Source organism: Zosterops lateralis (assembly GCF_965231275.1).
Source record: "Zosterops lateralis genome assembly, chromosome: 1".
Classification (NCBI taxonomy): domain Eukaryota; kingdom Metazoa; phylum Chordata; class Aves; order Passeriformes; family Zosteropidae; genus Zosterops; species Zosterops lateralis.
The window spans coordinates 151,223,249-151,236,966 of record NC_139762.1 but is presented as its reverse complement, the minus strand read 5'-3'; the positions used below and the strand labels follow the sequence as shown (position 1 = coordinate 151,236,966).

The 13,718-nt window shown below is 46.3% G+C and overlaps 1 protein-coding gene across 1 annotated transcript; it reads right to left on the bottom strand.

Moving 5' to 3' along the window:
* Positions 1–843: 843 nt before the first annotated feature.
* On the bottom strand, positions 844–13,319 carry TOP1MT (DNA topoisomerase I mitochondrial; the record flags this gene model as incomplete). The annotated part of the gene is made up of 14 exons (XM_083876792.1): positions 13,035–13,319; positions 11,009–11,124; positions 9,625–9,746; positions 9,002–9,124; positions 8,480–8,667; positions 7,552–7,696; positions 6,660–6,803; positions 5,830–6,015; positions 4,477–4,545; positions 3,153–3,267; positions 2,559–2,686; positions 1,775–1,869; positions 1,148–1,297; positions 844–946 (listed from the first exon to the last, which is right to left on the bottom strand). The coding sequence occupies exons 1-14, from the start codon at positions 13,289–13,291 to the stop codon at positions 844–846; spliced, it is 1,941 nt and encodes a 646-aa protein (XP_083732918.1). The 5' UTR covers positions 13,292–13,319.
* Positions 13,320–13,718: the final 399 nt, after the last annotated feature.

The following is a 13,718-nucleotide window of genomic DNA, read 5'->3' as shown; positions in this document are numbered from 1 at the left end:
TGGCCCAGCATTATCTTATTTCCAAGGAAACTTCCCACTTCCTAAACCTCTGTCTGGACAGTTCAGTTCCTGCTCTGGATACAAGAGCAGAGACTGAGCCAAGTGAAGAAAATAAGGAAATAAACATGGCCTCAAGTGAGATGTCCTCTCCCAGACAAAAATTTAACCACATGTGGGTGCTTAAAATACACTTTGTTCATGGCCAAGGTGAATTTTAACCCCCTGCAATGTGAAACTGCTTTTAAATCCAACATCTTCCATTCTACCTTCTCCTGACATCGCACCAATTCCCTCCCATGTTTTTTCCATTTAATATCTCTGCAACTGCACAACTTTCTCCTCTGCTGGAGGTGAAATGGCACAAAGTTTCCCAAAATATAAAATCCTGAGATTTTTACTTTCTCCCCAGTTCATCCCCTGGGTTTTATATTGCAGTTCCCTGTTTTCCTGCTGTCATCACCTCGTGTTTCCCCATCCACCCCGTTCAGTCTGGAAAGGGCAGCAGAGCTCCACCACCCCAAGGAGAAAGGATTAGACCTGATCCTGTTGATCAGCACAATTAAAGCTCTTATTTAATCCCCTTCCAAGACTCCAGAGGAAGAAAGAAAACAAATCCCAAGTACTTGGCAACTCTGAAGAGGAATTAAGACTTCCAAAAGTCCCAAATCCCAAACGGCAATACTTGTTTCAGCTGGAAATACAGGTGTTTATTTTTCCATACAAAAAAAAAGGCACTGAACTCAGACAACCCTCAGCCCTCAGCAGCAGCAAATTAAAGAAAAAATAAGCTTCCCAACAGCACCGAATGACCAGGATTTGGGATTTGATGTGGAAGGCACCAGCTCAGAATTCAAAGTCCTCACCAGCCATGTCAATGGCCCAGGCAAACTTCTCCCTCTGGGTCTTGTTGTAGATCCTCTCGATGGGAATCCCGAATTTCTTGCACCTGTGCAGACCACAAGACACCAGTGGGGACCAGTTATCCAGCAGTGTCCTCTCCACTGCATCTCTGGAAGTCTCCAAGGACAGGCTGGATGGGGTTTGGAGCAACCTGGAGCAGTGAAAGGTGTCCCTGCCCACTGAACACCACAAATTTTAAGATCCTTTCCAGCCCAAACCATTCTGTGTTTTCACACCCAAGACTTACCAAGCCACACTGATCCTGGGATCCAGGTAATTCAGCTTGGATGTGCCCAGAGCTATTTGCTTGTTCTCCTCTTTGTCTGTGGCCTGGACATTCAGCTTGGCCAATTGCTCCTCCAGCCTCTTCAACAGCTTCTTCTTCTTCTCCGTATTCCTGAGGGAAAGGAGAAGGAACAATAGAGAATGTCCCAAAGCCCAGAAATTCCCTGGAATGGCAAAGCGAAAGGTAGCGTTCAGCACTAATCTATCCCTCAAGAGTTTGGATCTGGTGAGATGCTTTTTTAATATTAAAAATTAACAAAAAAAAATGTAATTTCCACCACCAAAGGTGGGCAAACAAAATCCAGCACCCCGGAATGGGCTGCCCAAATAAGCTGTGGCTGCCCCATCCCTGGAATTCCAAGGACAGGTTTGGACAGAGCTTGGAGCAACCTGGGAGAGTGGGAGGTGTCCCTGTAGGGAACCATCCACAAGATCTTAACCACCTTCCAAACTTTCATGGGACAAGAAGGACCCAATCTCAAACATGAGCATTTCTGTTTTGATGGGGTGTTGGGAACACATCTGCCCCCATCCATAGGCCCCCTCTGGACCCCTCTGCAAGAGAGGATTCCAAGGAAAAGCCACTCACGCTTCTGCTTTGGCATCTTTTGTTTCGTTAAACTCATCTTCAGCTTTTTTCACTTCCTCCTGGGCTTCCTCCACTTGTTTCTTCTTGGCATCAATCTGCAAAGGTGAAAAATCAGACAACACTTAACACCTCCCTGGAGATTTCAGCTTCCTCCCTTCTTTTCCTTTTTCACACACCATTCCTCAATTTCTCACCAATCCTACTTCCCAGTTTGTTCCTGCAGCATTTTCTGGGCTCAAGAACTTTTTAACAGCTTCTAAAATGTCATCCCAGCCCAGATGCCACAAACACTTGGAGCTCCTAAATCTGTTCATCCTCTGCACCTGCCTGAGACTGAGGGACTTGCGACAGCACCAGAGCCCTCAGAAAAGTCCCAGTCCATCAGTAGGTGTGAGCAAAGTCTGAGGACAATTAAAAGTGATAATTTAGGGTATTTTCAAGCTGCTCTTCCTGCAAAAAAGACACGAAAACAAATTTCCCTGATCTTGATCCAGCTGGGCCAGAGCTGCCATCACAAAAGGCCCCCAGCTTTGTCTGAAGACACAGAGTGATGAAAAATGCCCCAAACTCATCAAAACTCACCCAAATTCTGTACCAAGTGAGCTTCCTCTGGCATTTGAGGTCACCACATCCCTCTCCACCCCCCTGGGTTGCAACCCACTATTCCCAGGACATTCCCTGATGTTCTCAACCAAGGTGATTCCTTCAGACAGCACCCCAGCCCAAAAAATAAAATTCAGAGGGCCAGATTATGTCAGGGATCTCTCAGCTGGGTCTGTCTTACCTTTTCCTGGAGGACTTGCATGGACCTGGCAAAGGTTTTTGGAATAGATCTCTGATGGTTGCACAGGATGGCCACGGCTCGGTTGGCTCGGTTGTAGGACAGAAGCTTTCCTGCAACGTTGTCTTCAGCTGGAAAGAAATTAAAACATCACTCTGACTCCATTCCCAGAGTTGGGAAAAGCAGGGAATGCAGCAGAAGGAAAGGAAAACAAGTTGCTGTCACATTCTCTCTCTCTCCAGGGAGAGCAATAATGGCTGTGGGAATTGGGGAAGGACAATTGAGCCATCACGATCTGATGCTGTGACTAATCCCTCACGCACCCAAGGAGGCAGAAATAGCGCAACCAACCAGCAACATGAGGAAAAGAGGGAAAAATATTCCCATCCTGGCCATCAGTTAGTCAGAGTATCCCCGAGTTCACCATTTCTCACTTACCAATATCCCCAACTTGCTGCTCACCCCCATATGTTACTCCTGGCCCCACTATGTGGAGCATCACCTGGCCAGGTGGGTCATGGGCAGTTTTAGGGATCCCAAGGCAATAGATGGACATTCCTGAGCCCTTTGGTCCCAACCAGAACCACTGGAACTCACGGTTGGTGAGGGCCTTGAGTTGCTCCTGCAAGGTGATGGAAGCATTGTAGGTCCTGAAGACTTTGGCCGTCAAACCATCCATGAGGTGCTGGAGGTGTTTGTTCAGGAAGGTTGTCTGGAGGAGGGAAAACAGGAAAAAGGATGGGGAAAGTCACAGCAGGAGCTCCACTGACAGGAAAAATAGGAATGGCTTCAAACTGACCAAGGGTTTGACGGGATATTGGGAAGGACTTCTCTCTGAGGCCCTGGCACGGAATTCCCAAAGAAGCTGTGGCTGGCTCCATCTCTGGAATTGTTCAAGGCCAGTTCGGACAGAGCTTGGAGCAACCTGGGATAGCAGAAGGTGTCCCTGCCCATGGCAGAGATTTGGAACTTGACAGCTTTTGGGGTCCCTTCCTACCCAAACCATTCCATGATTCCACAAAGGAATAGAACAAGCAGAAGCCAGGACAAATCTCTTTTTAGACCATCTTCTGCCTAAGCAACCAAAATTAGGCAACAACAAAAAATTAAGTCTTACAGTTTGTAGAGCTACTTGGGGGGGTCAGGTCATCAGCTACCCAAAACTGGCCTAAAATTCCACCTAAATCCACACACACACACAAAAAAAAAAAAAAAAAAAAAAAAAAAAAAAAACAAACAAAAAAAAAACAACCACACAACTCTGTAAGTCAACAATTTCTGCCCCTCTGTGTCCAAGAGGACACAAATCGGTAGTTTGAGGATGTGGTTTAGTAGTGGACCTGGCAGTGCTGGCTTAATACTTGGATTTGATGATCTTAGAGGTCTTTCCCAAACAATCATTCTTGATCTCACATCCAATATCACATCCCTATTCTACAGAGAACATGGAGCTGCTCATCGATCCCATATCCCATCCTGAGGAAGATGAGGGAGGAGGTTTTTCCAAGAGGGAAGGCAGCACATCCCTCCAACAACCTCTCCCACTTCTGTAGAGCCCAAATGAGGTACAAAAGCATCAAAAACCTGAGGTCCGGCACCTCCAGTAATTCCCCAAAACATGGGCAGACCTTCCCAGGCTAAAAAAAGCCCAAGTTTGTTGGAGTTGGAGGAGGGAAGGAGCAGGAATCCAGCTCCTCAGTAGGGACACAGGGAAGCAGAGATGTTCTAGTGCAGACAGAGGCTGGAAAACCTCACAGGGTGTTCAAACAGTGACAGTGGTGCCTCTGGAGAGCAGAGAGTTAAAACCAGGCAGAGGGAAAACTACCATAGGTGGCCAAGGGTGTAATGGTTTGGCTTCTCCTCCTTCAGGACCACAAAAAGGGCCACTTTTTGTTTGAAAAGCTTCAAGGTGACAACTCACAGTGAGCTGGTCAAAGAGGTCATCGGTGGGGTCCTTGTTCTTCATGAACAGCTTCAGGTTCTTGAACACCTGTAGAGGGACAAAGGACAGCCCTGGTTAGGGCCAAGGAAGGAATTGCTCCCAGACATCTCCCTCATCTCTCTCCTCCTCCAGATGGACTGTGATTCACCCTCATGTTGGCACATCCCACCAAACCTTCTCAACTTCAAGGTGCTACTGGGTGTTGTTCCCCTGCCATCTTTCCCATCTCTGACATTCCAGATTCTCCACAAACACCATTAAAACCTTTCCCATGGGCAAAGGAAAATATACAAACAGAGACATTTCAAGTCCTGACACCCACAAGGCAACTGAGGGTGCTCCAGCAAGAGGTGGGACTTCTCCCTCATGGTTCATGGGGTAGAGCAACCTTGGAAGTTCTATCCCAAAATTCCCCCCATTCCCCAGGGTTAAAGTACACCATGGTAAGATGTAGTAAAGCACCCCACACCTGAGCAGGTGTTTCCATATAGGGAAAGGTTTAAGGTTCACCCCAAAACCTTTTAAGGGAAGAACACCACAAGTTTCTTTGCCCTCCTGACAGTAATTGGCTCAGCTCCAAGACAAAAAACACTGATAGGTCTCGTAACCTGTTCCTCAGAAAAGTAGCTATTCTCTATTGGGCTGTTTACTTAAAAAACTCACCTAAATGATCCAATACTTAAGGGAGAGCACGAGGCTTCTCAGTGCATTCTCGAGGTGTTGTAGCAAGTGTATGGGATTTGTCCTTACACTGTGCTAGGCTTTATTCTTTGTTTTTAGTATTATTTTCTTCTTTTATTAGAACCCTTTTGCTTTTTCAAGACACACTCAACCTGAAATTATTGAAGCCATTTTCTGTAAAGTGCTAGACACCCTCAGAGGTATTGAGCCCCTCACAGAACTGTAGTCCTGGTTTCATGCCTGAGATGTTTTGGTTTTCTGAAATTCTTTTCCCAGGGAGTTTTTCTCTAAACAGGAGAAACATTTTTGTGAACTGTACTATGTTATTCATTCCTTTTCCTAGGAGAGACTTCTTCTTGATGTCCCTCTGGTCTGACCAATGGGAGCAAAGAGGTTTGTCTTTGTGCCACCAATCAAATTGGTCTGTGTAAAACAGTATATAAGGGAGTCACATCCCAAAAACAAGAGTCATTTTCAGCCTTCTGAAGCTCAGAGTCCGTGTTGTTGTAGTGTAAAACAGCATCACAGAACTTATTACACCTAGCTCTTTGAGAAATTCAATAGTTAAGAGGTTTTGGATGGAAATTTGGGACTGATAAAACATGGGGGGAATCCAGATAACTAAGCAGTTCTTATTCCTGCCCTACCCACCAGCTTCTCCACGGACACTCTGTTGTAGTAACGGATGGAGTCTTTCCCCAGGAAGTCGAACTCCACCACGTGCTCCTGCCCATCCAGCCGGGGGTGCAGCTGGATGTGCTCCACACGCAGGGAGCAGCAGCCCACCGTGTCTGCTGTCTCCCCTTCCTCCTTCTCGTTCCCAGCTCGCAGGGCCAGCTGGAAGGAAACAAGGAGTTGTCCATTCCATGCCAAATCCACCTCAATTCCCCTTTCCCGGGTTGTTTCACGTGGATCGGGACTAGAGCAGATCAGATCATCTCCATCTGTGGATTCATAGAATGATTTGGAAGGGAGCTTGGGCAGGGACACCTTCCACTAGGGACAATTTTCACTGTCACGCCTCTGGAAATATTCGGATCCAGGCCGGATAGGGCTTGGAGCCACCTGATCAAGTAGAAGGTGTCCCTGCCTGTGAACCTGATATTTTCTGAGCCTTAGAATTGCTAGCTCTTCCCAAGGGAAACTTTTCAACAGTCTTCTTTTTTTCCCCCCAAACAACCTTGTGTAGACAATATTCCTTTTCCATAACAACAGGTGTTGTTTCTTTTTTCCCTTATTTAGCCAACGAGAAAAGTGTCAGTCCTACGGACCAACAACGTGCCTTCTTAGCACAACATATTATAAAAAGGCTGAATAAATTGTAAATTCCAGGATTCCATAATCATCCCGAGATCCCTCATATGGAGCCATCCTGGGTGGGCAGGACCAGCCAACACCAAAAACTGCACAGTGGGGTGGATGAGGGAAGTGAATTCCCAACTTCCAGGTGGATGGGGGACTCAGGGTGAGGCTGTGGGTACCTTATCAATGAAGTAGAGGGCCACTGCTCTTTGCCGCTTCTTTATCTCCTTGGATTCCCAATCCTTTCTGTACTGAGCCCGGATTGTGTGGACAACATCCTTCAGACGCCGAGCTACCTCGTATTTCTCCCAGTCCTTCTCCCCCTGGAATGGGAAACCAGGATATTTGCCATTCCGTGCCCCATATTTATCCCACCCCTACCAGTCAAGTCCTGCTCTAGAAACACCTCTGGCACCTAAATCCTGCTCAAACCCCACTGTTTTTTTTTTGAGGAAAACCCATGAAGGGAATAAACTGGAAAAGGAACAGCTCATCCAAGGTTTCTGTGCCCTCTGCTGACCATGCTGGATCTGGATCCTGGCCTAGTCAGAGTGCTGAGCTTGGCAATGATCAGGTAGTCAAGCCATGGCCAAAGGTGGCTCCTTGGACACCAGCGTGGACTGATACAGCTCTTGCTCAGTTGTGTCCACCTGGGCTGCATTCCCACTTTCCTTGAGCCTTTGGAAAGAGTCTTAAAATCCCCCTTCTCTTCCCTCAGAGTTCAATCCTATCTCTTCCTACCCCCTCCACTTCCTGGTATAAATTAACCCAACTGTGGTCCCTGTGGATCCTTTCAGCCCTTGTCTGGCTTCCAACAGCCTTCCCAGGACACAGATGAGCAGCATGGCACCGGGATGACTCTGCCAGGAGCAACCCAATCCTTGGAACAATTTTAAAGCTTCACAATCATCTCTCTCCTTTCCCTCTCACCCCTTTCATTTTGTTTATCCACTTTTAAGAGAAGGGCCAGAATAAAATAAAAGAAATAACAATAATAAAAAGAAAGTGGTGATATTCTACATCCTGGCTTTCCCAGATTTTTTTTCACCTGACCAAGGACACCATTCCAACCTTCAGCTTGGAGCTGGGGTTCAGCATGATGTACTTCAAGGTGTTCTGGATGTTCTCTGTCCACGAGGCCAGCCAGGTGACCGTGTTGTCAAAGCGCACCTCCTTCCACTTGTGACCTTCTGGGGGCTCAGGAATCTTGGAATCCCTGTGGGAAGGAGCAGGATTAGAGCGCTCAGGCCACGAAGAATGAAGTTTTCACTGAGCCAAGGATGGGTCACCACATTGAGAAAACTTGTGATCCACCTGTAATTACTCCACAACATGGAATCATTAAAGTTGGAAAAGTCCTCCAAGACTGAGTCCAGTCATGAACCGGCACTGCCAGGGCCACCAAACAATGTCTCCAAGTGCCACATCTACACAGCTTTCACATCCCTGCAGGCCTGGTGACTCCACCACTGCCCTGGGCAGCCCCTTCCAGTGTTTGACAACATTTTCTGTGGAGAAATGTTCCCTAATATCCAAAGTAAACTTCCTCTGGCACAACTTGAGGCCACTTCCTCTTCTCCCAAACTTTTTTTTTTTTTTTTTTTTTCTGGGAGAAGAAACCAAGCCCTATGTGGCTCCACCCTCCTGTCAGGGAGTTTAGAAGGTCCCCACCAGCCACCTCCTATTCAGACTGAGCCCCTCCAGCTCCCTCAGCTGCTCCTGACCTTTCCCACAATCAGGTGTTTATCATTTGGATGCTGGGAACAGCAGGAAAACTTGCTGGACTAGTGGGGAATGTTTTGAATCAAATCAAGGTCTTCAAATGGGTGGCTTAAGACCAATCCAGCTCACCTAACTCAGAGGGAAAAACACTCCCAGGATATGGAAAACAGGGATTTCAGAAGATGGAAAAACCCCAACTCTGGGCAGAGGAAGTGCCCAGTGTCTCCCAATCCCAAGGGAAGCCCCAGGAGCTCAGCACTTCCAAGGACAAACCCACCTGCTGCAGTTGATGATGACATCTTCTGGCATGATCCTCTTCTTCAGCATCCCCATCTTGGGGTGCTCCCCACGGCCACGGAAGAGCCCTGGAGGTTCAGTTTTGAAGTTGCCAATCTTCTCCCGGTGCCCGTCCAGGATGCAGTATCCATATTCCTCCTGGATCTTATCCGCTTCCTCCTTCAGCTTCTGAAACCAGGAAAGCACAAAAAAAAAAAAAAAAAAAAAAAAAAAAAAAAAAAAAAAAAAAATCAGAATGGTTTGGATTGGAAAGGATCTTTAACATTCCAACCAAGAAGTCTAAGTGCCATCATTCCCTTGGCCAAGTCCACAATCCTCTGGACGCCAAACCATGATCCAAGGATGACTGGGACCCTGCAAAGCTGTGGAATGTGCAGGATCCGATGATAAAATTCAGGAAGAGTCGGGCAATGGAGACAGAGCTGGATTAAAGAAGTCCACGCTCAGGAAGCCAAAATTCCCAAAACTGGACCCAAAATGTGTCATAGGAACCAGTCCTCACCTGCTTCTCCTCCTTGGAAAGCGCTTTCCGGGCCTCATTTTTGTCCACAAAATATTTGTGGATCTCCCTGAAGTCACATTTGTCCAGGTCCTGGATTATCTCTTGCTCCTCTGAGGTCATTTCCTGGGAAAGAGATGAGAGGGGCTGGGAAATCCAGGAGGCAAAAACTAATTCCACATGGAGCTGCTGCTTGTGCCTGTCCTTGGAAAAGGGAATAAGAGACCCTCATTCCAGTTCTTTGAAAAAAAGAGAGCTAGCTCTGGGGTGGAAGAAGCTAATATGGAAAAAAGTCCCCAAACACAACTGTAGGGACAGCACCAAATATATTTGGGAGGTGTAAACATTCCCTAGAAAGAGTTTTGGATTGTTTTGGGATCAGATGTCATTCCTTCATTCCTTTGGTGTCCCAAACTGATTTTGGAGCTGTTTGCAACATCCACCACCTGCACCCATCACTAAAACTTGGAGGGAGCACAGGAAGCAAACCCCAGCCCAAACCCACAAAACACGGAAATAAATCAGGATTTAGAACCTCAAAATCGTAAATAAGGAACAAATCCCCCCCATTCCCTCCATCCCCTGGGACTGATGGGTTTGATGGATTTCCCTCCCAGGGAAGGTACCTTCCTCCAGTCATGGAAGAAGTTGTTCTGGAAGATCTCCTTGGTGGTGTACTCATGATCCAACATTTTGGCATAAAATGTGGCAATTTCCTCCGTGGCCAGGCTCAGCTTCATAGGTTTTCCTGGGAAAAGAGAGACAGGGACACTTATAGACCAGGTGAATCCAAGCCCTGTCCAGCCTGGAACACTTCCAGGGAAGGAGCAGCCACAGCTTCTCTGGACAGAGTCTTGGATTATTTCTTAGATTTTCTAAGGATCTTGAATCATTTCTTGGAGGCAAAGCCACCACTCCCTCCTGAGTTCTTTGGCTGGAGAAATACAACAAAACCAAAGGAATACCTTGGCTCATCCTAGGAATTACTTGGAAATAATTTTTTTTTTTTTTTTTTTTTTTTAAGGAAAAAGTCCTCTTCAGATGTCCAGGAAATGGTTGATTCTTACTTGAACCACTGGTTTTTGGGATTTCTGGACTGAAGGGAATGGAGCCTTGGAGCAGCCCCGTGATAACCCCTACACACCAGCTTATCCATGGGCCCTTCCTACTTGGAGTTGTTGCCTGTCCACAAACCCTTTTCCATCCAAGAATGGTAACATTTTTTAGGAAAAAAAGTCAACATCAAAGATCCCAAAGTCCAAAGCCACACGCCCAGATCTACAACACCTCAAAGATCACAGAGAAGGTCCAAACCCTGTCAGTGCTCCTCCCCATGGAGCCAAAATCCCTGACACCTCCATGGATATCCCAGAAGTGCCCTCCTTTTTCCAAAGGAGGCCTTTTTCCTACTGAAAAAAACAAAAAAAAAAACAAAACAAAACAAAACAAAAAAAAAAAAAAAAAAAAAAAAAAAAAAAAGGGAAGCCACAGGGAACCAAGGAACACCAAGGGAATGTGATCCCTTTCCATCTCCAGCATCCCTTGGCTGACTCCCAATGTCCTTATTTCCCCCCTCCCTTTGATCCATCAGAAATGAGTTCGGGGATGAACTGGGAACAGGGAATGGCAGGAAACTCAGTGGGAATTGCAGGAAAACATGGAGGCAAATTGGGATTTGTCCTGCCAGTGACACCCTGAGTTGCTCTAAGGTCACATAAGGTGACCCTGGGGACATCAGGAACTTAGAGTAGCCCAGCCAAATCCTTGGATGTGTCAGCCATGGAGGCCACGGACCAGTAAAATCTCATTTTTCCAGCTTGTGGGAAAATGTGGATCCAAAATGCAACTTAATGAGAAAGAACAGCCATTAGGATCAGCTCCCCAAAAACCCCATAACTCCAACCACATGTAAGATCCTCCAGCTTTAACCCACAGCTTTTCCAATGGGATATTCATCTTCCCTAAGGAGAGGACACCACCCCAAGCCCCAGGGTCCCATCCCAGCTGTACCATCGTAATAAAACTGCACATCCTCAGGCAGGGGCTCGTAGAGGGGCACAAAGTAGGGCCCTCGGTGCTCCAGCTGCATCCATTTGACTCCATCTTCCTTCTTCTCCTCTTCCCACCTGAAACAGACATGCAGAAATCCATGAGAACATCCCAAATGTGGCACCTCCTCCCAAGGTCACACCAGGAAAATGCTCAGAGCAGCAACATCTGGAAAACTCCAGGTGAAATCCCTTTTTTTTTTTTCCCTCTGCTGCTGCCTCAGTCACCCTGTTCTTTAAAACAAGGAAAAGTGGAATGGAATCCATGACATTGAGGTTGTGGTGACATGGAGGAGCTCGGGGGGGGGAGAGAAGAGATCCTAAAAGTCACCTCATTGCAATCCCTTTCCATAAGCACCTTCCACTAATCCAGGTTGCTCCAAACCCCATCCAATCCAAGGGATGCTTCCAGGGATGGGGCAGCCAGGGATTCTCTGGGAAACCTGTGCTTCATAAATATTGACAACTTTGATTTTAATGCAAATAACATCTTAAGGAATTTTCCCCCATGAAGGAGCACAAATGGGATTTTAAAGCCACTACAAATTTTAACTGTGAGGATTTCAAAAAAAAAACAGCAAGAAAAAAATTCCAGTAAAATAAAATTTAAAAACTAATTATGTCAAAAAAAATCCAACTGGAAAAGCAGGAGCAGCACTCTAAAAAGAAGGATAAAACCACAGGTTAGGGTTAGAGGAAGAGCTCTGGTGACAGCAGGGGTCAGGCAGGGATCTTTGTCCCAGGCTGGCACTGGCCCCTTAATCCTGCCATCTCCAGGAAAAAAAAAAAAAAAAAAAGCCAAGGATTTCTCACAGCAAGATTCCAGACAGAGAAAGCAAACTTCCTGTTTCTCACTCAGTGGTACCCCAAAAATTATTTGTGATTTTTTCCCCCCCCTCCCCATGGGAAACAGAGTGGAATAAATCCATGGTATCCAAAGTTGTGTTTTGCCATAAAAACAGAGGAAATGAAATAGTCAAGGAGAACCAACAAACTCCAGGAATTTGGGATGAAAGCATTGGAGAAAGACAAAATCAGGATCATTTCGTGATTGTCTCTGTTCCCAAAATTCTGGGATCTCAAATCCCTGCAGGGCATCCCCCACACTCACCTTCCCACAGCCCCCCGAGCCCACCCAGAGGCCAAGGAGGGTGACACATGGGAACTTCCTCATGGGGAATGTAGCTGTGGGTGTTTTTTTGGGATTGAATTCTGACATAACAAATGGGATCCACCCATTTCAAACAAGGCATTGATTGGGAAAAAGAATAAATATACATACATACATACATACATATATATATATATATATATAAACCCACTTTTCACATCACCCTGGCTCCTCCAAGGGCCACCTCAAAGCTCCAGGTATCCATGGATATCCCTGTCTGGGATAAGGGCTCCTCCCAGATCAGGCTCCCAAAAAGCATCCCAAAAAAAAATCCTCCCGGTCTGTCCCAGATCTTGGGGAGATCTGGGAGAGAGTGACACCAAGTGGTTAAAAAAAATAACTCCAAAATAACTTCCAAAAAAATAACTCAGCATCCAGTTGCCACATCCCACATCCTTTCCTATAAAACACCCGCCTGGATCATCCCAAATCTGCTGGAGAAGCAAAGTAGGGAAGGAATTTCACCCCTCTACAGCTCCCTGATAGACGTGCTGTTATCTTGGACTTATTATTACTATTGTTTCCTTCCAATAATTAAGAGCTTCTCCCTTACCAGGAAGGGCATGAGGAAAAATCTCTGAAGAAGAAATAAACATTACAAATAAATTTTTAAACCAAAACCAATTATGAGACAAATTCTGCTATGCATTCAGGACCCTCCCTTATCTCTCACCTATTTCCAAGAGTGGCGAGTTCAAGGCTCAGGGAAATATAGGAAAATAGCCAAAAAACAGGGATTTTCACTGTTTTGCCCCACAAAATAAAATGAAAATCACAGTCCCAGGATTAGACCTGCCAAAGGCATGCTGGAATTTACCATTTCCATTTGTTTTCCGCCTCTTTTTCTTCTTCCTTCTGTTTTTTAGTCTTTTTATTGCTCCTTTCTTCCTTTTTCTTTTCTTCTCCTTCCTTAGATTTCTCTTCCCCAGTTTTCCCTGGGATTTCCTCCTCTTCACTCTTTTTCTCCATCTCTTTTGTTTCCCTCTCTGGCTTTTCCTTCTTGTTTTTCCGCTTCTCTTTCCCTAGAACATCTCCCTTCCTTTCATTCTCCTCCTTCTTCACTTCCTGCCCCATCCCTGCACTCCCAGTCTCTCCCAATCCCTCCTCCCCTTTCTCATCCACCTCTTCCTCCTCCTTTACTCCTTTTCCATCTTCACTTCCCTTTCCCACCCTCTCCTCCTCCTCCTCACCTCCCACTCCTTTCTCTCCCTCCTCATCTTTCTCCATCTCCTGCTCCTTTTCCAGCAATTTTTCCTTCTTTATTTTCCTCTTCTCCACCTTTTCCACCTCCTTCCCTTTCCTCTTCCTGGGCTTCTTTGCTTTCCCCTTTTTCCCCCGCTTTTTTTCCCCCTCCTCCCATCCCTGGCTGCTGTTGCTTTTCCATCTTTTGGCTCTTCCCTGTCCCCCTTCCCCATTCCTGCCTTCATCCCCCTCCTCCTCCTCAATGCCATCCATTAAATCCTCGAATTTATCCCCTTTTTCTCTTATTTTCCTCCCTCTT